Source organism: Nothoprocta perdicaria, unplaced genomic scaffold (assembly GCF_003342845.1).
Source record: "Nothoprocta perdicaria isolate Ctin4 unplaced genomic scaffold, notPer1 scaffold_12, whole genome shotgun sequence".
Taxonomy (NCBI): domain Eukaryota; kingdom Metazoa; phylum Chordata; class Aves; order Tinamiformes; family Tinamidae; genus Nothoprocta; species Nothoprocta perdicaria.
The window spans coordinates 8,496,468-8,502,432 of record NW_020454316.1 but is presented as its reverse complement, the minus strand read 5'-3'; the positions used below and the strand labels follow the sequence as shown (position 1 = coordinate 8,502,432).

The window sequence follows — 5,965 nt, the reverse complement described above, 5'->3', positions numbered from 1 at the left end:
AAAAAAAAGGCCTTCGCCTTACCAAAGAAATCATCCCGTACTATGAGAGCAATCCCATACGAGAAAGGGAACAGAAAGAGATGGGGACAAAGGGGGAGAAAGGAAGAGAAAAAAGCAGCCATTAAGTACTGATCCATAAACAGCAAACAGTGCAGCTTGTCAGCATGTGTAAGAATGTGTGCAGGTGCTGCCAGCGTATGCTGTGATGCTCAGCAGAAACTCATCTACACCCTGCTCTGCTTCAGCCCAGCCTAGCAGGGATCTACACCTGAGACTCCAGAAGCAGCTCAACTTGAGCTCACATTTTTCTTCCATTTTCATGATTTCCCCTAGTCAAGTCATCTTTGGGCTCACCACCCCCACAACAAAGGTAACTGAACAGACGTGATGAATAGGGCAAGGGAAAGACAAGAGGGAGAGAAAAATAATAGGGTGAGAGGGAAAATACCAACACTCTTATTTGGCCAGACCCAAATCCATTTTCTTACTTGGACAAATCCCAGACTAAACTTCAGTGGGAGGTTTTCAGAGAGAAGACTTGAAAAGGGGGCTTAGAGTAAAAAACAATTTGAGCTAAAAGAAAGGTCGATGTCATCCCTTTTTTTTTTTTTTTTTAACCTTACAAACCCAGCACCAAGAGGTACCGAGTCCTCCCTAGCCTGTGGACAGAGGCACACGAGGGAGCTCAACGCTATGTCCAACAGCTCATAGCTATTATGCTGCCTTCTAACATATTGCATCTGTGAAAGTCACCTGCTTTCATTACAGAGAAGAACTAATTCAACTTGCACTGAAATCAAGAGAGACCCCTTGACTTCATAAGAAATTGCATTAGGTCCCAAATGTTTTAAGGAAATGTGAAAATGGCACGTGCAGAGCCTTGGTGGCAGAGYGTGGCCCTAGCACAATGCGGCTCTTTCACAAAAATAAGAGGTGACAGAGATATATCACCTCAAACTTGTGCCAGAAGACAAGGCTTCAACAAAACGTAGAGGCTCTACCACTTATCTATCTATCTGTCAAGAAAACAATTTAATTTTCCTACAGGTGCTCCAGAAGAGGGCCAGTATGTATTAACTGACATACAACGGGAAACAGGAAAGCAGAGGGAGTCCTCAAAATTTTGTTCACTTGGAGGAAAATGTAAAACCTAATTTTGATTTCTGTGTCTTTCTGAGCTCTCCTCAAAATACAATTCCTGTCCTGATAAAAAGAAACTTTTCGCCCATTGAAAGAGACCCATAAAAAGAGTCTTTTCCCAAAATTCTGAGTGTCTGGTCAGTGCAATACAGTGGAGCAAACCGGCAGAAAGACATACACAAACAAAAGCTTATCAAAATGCAGCAGCATGTGAGCACAAAGCAGCCGGGTCCTACTGCCTGGGGACCCGCCAGGGCAAGGCAACCAAGCAAGGCAAAGGTGGGACCAARTCTGCAAAGCCAACCGTGGGTGGACAAGAGCAGGGGAGTATCACACGTGTATACCACGTCATTCAATCTCGACAAGGAAAAAAAAACAATGAAGGAAACTGAACGGAGGAGAGATACACACCTGAGAACTCCCCTACGGGCCATGTCCAGCGAAGCACAGAGAGACAAGGGAAGAAAGGAAGTGAAAAAAAAGGATCAATCAGTGACTGAAACCAACAAAATAAAAATTTTGTTTAAAAAAAATTAACAATGATTCAGCCATTTCAATGTCAAAAGGCATGAAATAGTAAGGACAGGACCTGCCATGGCTGTAGATGGCATGAGTCTACATACAGGACATAAAAGAAAATCAAAGAAAGGTAACCCGCAGTACAACCAGAACCACATGCCTTAGCTGCCCCAGTTTTCAGACATCAATCTGAGGAGATCACATCTTCCTGGACTGGATAAACCTTTATTTTCTCAATCATGTACCATTAAATGCAGCTCAATGGCTAATTTCCACTACCTTCTCATGCCCCCTCTCCTCATGAGCAAAAGATAAATCCTTTATTAGCAACCACATTTTCTCAGAATAAATGTGTATTTCAGTCTGCAAAAGACAAGCAGTTGTGTTTACCAGTTGTTGACAATGTAGTGCTGGCACTAGTGGGGTAATCTCGCTTCAACTTCCATATAAAAAGCTATACATAAACTTACCACTAATACAGCTGCATTTCTGTATTCACCACAAAACCCCTGTTATTTGAAGAGGAGGTTTTAATCTCCAAAGCAAAGACAGGCAGGTATCCTAAAAACTGAAAGGAAGCATCTCCCCACAGCCAAATGGCCAGTTGGCCTTCGTGGTCTGATTCTTGTGGGACGGGGACAAACAGGATGCGGGGAGAGAAGAGGGAATGTGATCAGTCCTGCAAAAYCTAAAATTAACATGAGAATATGTAGGAAAATTGACCAGAGGTAGCAGGATTGTTCATATGGGTGTAGTGAGAAAGAAAATTACTCCAGGTAAATAATTGTTCTTCCACATTTTTCTCCAAACTGTATCCTTTATGAACTAATGTACCTGTAAACCATGTAAATTTGTTTACAATACAAATTACAGAACAAATGTAAATGTAAAAGGGTAAAGCCATGATTTGGACCACATCATCTCCATATGAAAACAAAGAGATATTGTTTGTTAGAACTTCTACAGTTGGCAAAAGGAGTTATTTTAGCGCAGACAAATAAAGCTGTTGTGTCAAATCACTGGGAGAAAATATGGGTAAGGAAGGGGAAGGAGCAAGCTTTAAATTTCATGCCATTTCAAAATGACACAGATCCAAAGCTCTGAAAAAAAACGAAAATATAAATACTTCTAAAAACTTCACATAATTTTCACTGCACCAGACAGAACAGAACAATTCTAGCTTTTTTTTTTTTTTTTTTTTTTTACCTAGCAGATCTGCTCCTTCATCAACATCCCCAATAACCTCGGACCCTGCTGTGGAAAGTTCATGATACAGAGAGTCTGTGTTGATGCCGAATGCTTTGTTCACAATCCCCTGTGTCGGGCTGTTGTTGGAAGAAAAAAAAAGCAAGGACTCTTGTTACTTGGCAACATTTAAGCTGGAACATTCCTCTCTGAAACGCTGAGCATTGCAGACCATTGCAATTAAAACCTTGAGAGCTTTATACCTGTGCACCATGGGCTCCCTCAGTGAATTTATTAAGAAAACACACGCACACACTTTATGCCTTGTATCAAGGTATTTGAATGTACTTATCACGCACAGCTTCAAAGCTCGCCCAGATGATGCCTTTTCAAATCATAATCATTTCTGACTACAAGTATTTGACAGAAAACTTTCTACTCACAGAAGCTCTCAAGTCTCACTATTAAGACTGTGCAACGATTCCTTCCCCTATGCCCATCAACCTAGACAGCCCTCTCTAGAGCACAACATCAGATAAAGATTCAAACAACAAAGTTTTTCCTTTCACAACCAGTAAGTGAAATTAGCCTGAAAGGTTATGTTTCTTCTTTGAGTGAGTTCACACGCACTGCACAAATCCATATTCACATATCAGCAAAATGCATTTCAGTAAATCAAAGAGAAGAACTTTGGAATTTACAGATGGAATGTTATCTAATCCTACCACAGAGGAGCATGTTCCCACATCTTTGTCTTTCTCCTGCCATCAAAAATCTTGTCTTTCTAGGCCATCTAATGGCTCAAGCAGAAGAGAGCACAATAACAGAGGGGGAAGCTCATTTCTCCTTCCTGTAGCTTTCACTCTCTAGCTGCATCACAGATCATTCTGCTCAAACAGCTCCTGGTGGAGCAATGTTCTCCATTCCTTTCTTATCAGGTTCAGACTGATATCAGGCTGACATCAGGCACTTTTGTCTTCCTCACACAGGGCTGGCTCAGCTACCTAGATTCCTCCTGCTGCCGATTCTAAAAATTGCCTATACATCCTACATATTCTGAGAGCAGCTTAACTGCAAATACAGTCCAAATTATGACATTATACTGCTTCACAACTAAAAAAGGCATCTCCTATCACTGCCAATACCTGTTACCGGTGCGTTCCAGGCGGGGATCTTGACACATATCCAGCTCCGGAGTAGAGTCTATGATGTCCTGAACGTCGGACCACTCATCACTGCTTCCCATGCCTAGATAAGACAGCACACATATAATCTAGAGAATCAGGACTCTTAAGAGATGGTGTTCCCAAAAGGGATGTGTGAGGCTTTGAATATTAAGACTTCAAACTTCATGGATTACGTGCAAAATGCAAAATTACAAAGCCACCAGTTATAGTTTTCTGTGATGGCCTTCACAATTGCAGAGGATTCATTCCAAAAGATAAATAAGTTTAAGTGAACCTCCATGAGGGATACATGGGTGCAGTCAAGCTCACTGGGCTGGACTGCCAGCACAAAGTGATAGTCAGAAATACTGCACCTATTTAAATAACTTCAAAATTAACTTTCTGCCTCTCAGTAAAAAAAYCTTTAAAGCACCTTTGGCCAAGACGATCTAAGAACACACAGTAATTTGATGCTCTCTTCACTGTGATTACTTAAATTATGAATTGGTACTGAGTCATTTWAAAAAAATAATCTGCCAATACAAATTCTCAAACTTACAAGTGGTTTAGATAGCCACTGCAGTGAAATTTCACTGAGAAACTGCATTACGCTACACATGAAATCTCATCTGTTTTTGTATAATCTATTGTCTTAAGCCAATATTCAAAGACAATAAGAAACTTCCCACTGTTGTCAAGTTAAGTATTACAAATATTAGCAAACTGCTCAAAAGCCCAGATTAACACCTATCATCATAAATTGCATAAACACAGGATGTTTTCAGACATAAAATACTTAAAAGAATTATAGACTTATGTATAAACTATATTTGCCCCCTGTGTCATGTGTGAAATTTCTGACCTTTCTAAACAGCCCTAGCAGCCAAATATGTAAAGAAAACCCCTGACAACTTGAGTGATTTTGTTGTTTTAGGCTGGCATCACGCACCCGTTGGCAACAAATGCCTTGTTTGAAGACAAAGCTTGATRTGTATCTATTGCCAAACTAGAGATGGGTTTTCAAGCTCACAGTAACAGAGTATTCCTTCTCTCATTTTCAAGCTGAGAAGCTTTCTGCAAATGCCACCRAGTACCTTTTTTGCAGGTTCTGCTCCTAGGCATTTGCAGCATTGAGACAATTATTCATGCACAGAATAGATACTTGAATTCTAATTATCTAAGTCTCTCCAGAGCATGGAGATCTGATCCTACATTATATGTGAGAAACAGTTGAAAGGTTAAATATGCAGAGCACTTAGGAAAGATACAATTATCATCCTTAAGCAATACAATCTATARTACAACATTTTCACCAAGAAAATACAATTTTTCCCCCAGCACAAGGACTTCAGAGTTGCACTCCTATACAAAAGAGCAGATTTTGGCCCAAGAAAGCTACTGATGGTAAACTAGCTCATAAAGCAGCAACTGTAAAAGTGACTGTATGGACAACTATTTAGAGGGCATAAGAACTATTGATCTCTGAACCTCATGGGGAAATATTGTCAGGCAAACTTACCTCCAAAGCAAATCCTGGAACTACGACCACTGGAACTACTACAGCAGTTTTCCTTTCCTGTGTGTCTAGTTTTCAATCATTCATGTTATGTACAATTCCAGGTCGCTGGCACAAAGGCATTCATCTTCAATTTATCTAGTACTAATCCTTATGCTTATGCACACAAGTCCAACTGCACCCAACTGAACTCCAGTGTAGGGAATAACCTATTCCCACCCCAATATTCATGAAACTAGCTATGAACTAAACATAGCACTGATTTTTTTTTAATTGTCTATCCAGAAAACAGCTCACAAAGTTAGTGTTTTGACCCTCACATATCTAAGAAACTCTACATCAAATTCTGTACTTGTGAAGCAGATTATCCTTCAGGTTCCTTCTTCTTTTTTTTTTTTTTTTTTTTTTTTTTTTTTTTTTTTTTTTTTTTTTTTTTTTT

At 39.9% G+C, this 5,965-nt stretch overlaps 1 protein-coding gene across 11 annotated transcripts in view; it reads right to left on the bottom strand.

The window, feature by feature from the left end:
* Positions 1-5,965, bottom strand: part of MAPK8IP3 (mitogen-activated protein kinase 8 interacting protein 3) — a 56,449-nt gene that overhangs the window by 21,842 nt on the left and 28,642 nt on the right. For 7 of the 11 annotated variants that reach the window (XM_026053990.1, XM_026053997.1, XM_026053991.1 and 4 more), the window contains 4 exons: positions 3,990-4,092; positions 2,866-2,984; positions 1,552-1,563; positions 23-40 (listed from right to left, as the gene is read on the bottom strand). In XM_026053990.1, coding sequence (XP_025909775.1) covers positions 23-40; positions 1,552-1,563; positions 2,866-2,984; positions 3,990-4,092 — 252 coding nt within the window. The remainder of the gene's footprint in view (positions 1-22; positions 41-1,551; positions 1,564-2,865; positions 2,985-3,989; positions 4,093-5,965) is intronic. The other 4 variants (XM_026053994.1, XM_026054000.1, XM_026053993.1 and 1 more) reach the window with 1 other exon arrangement.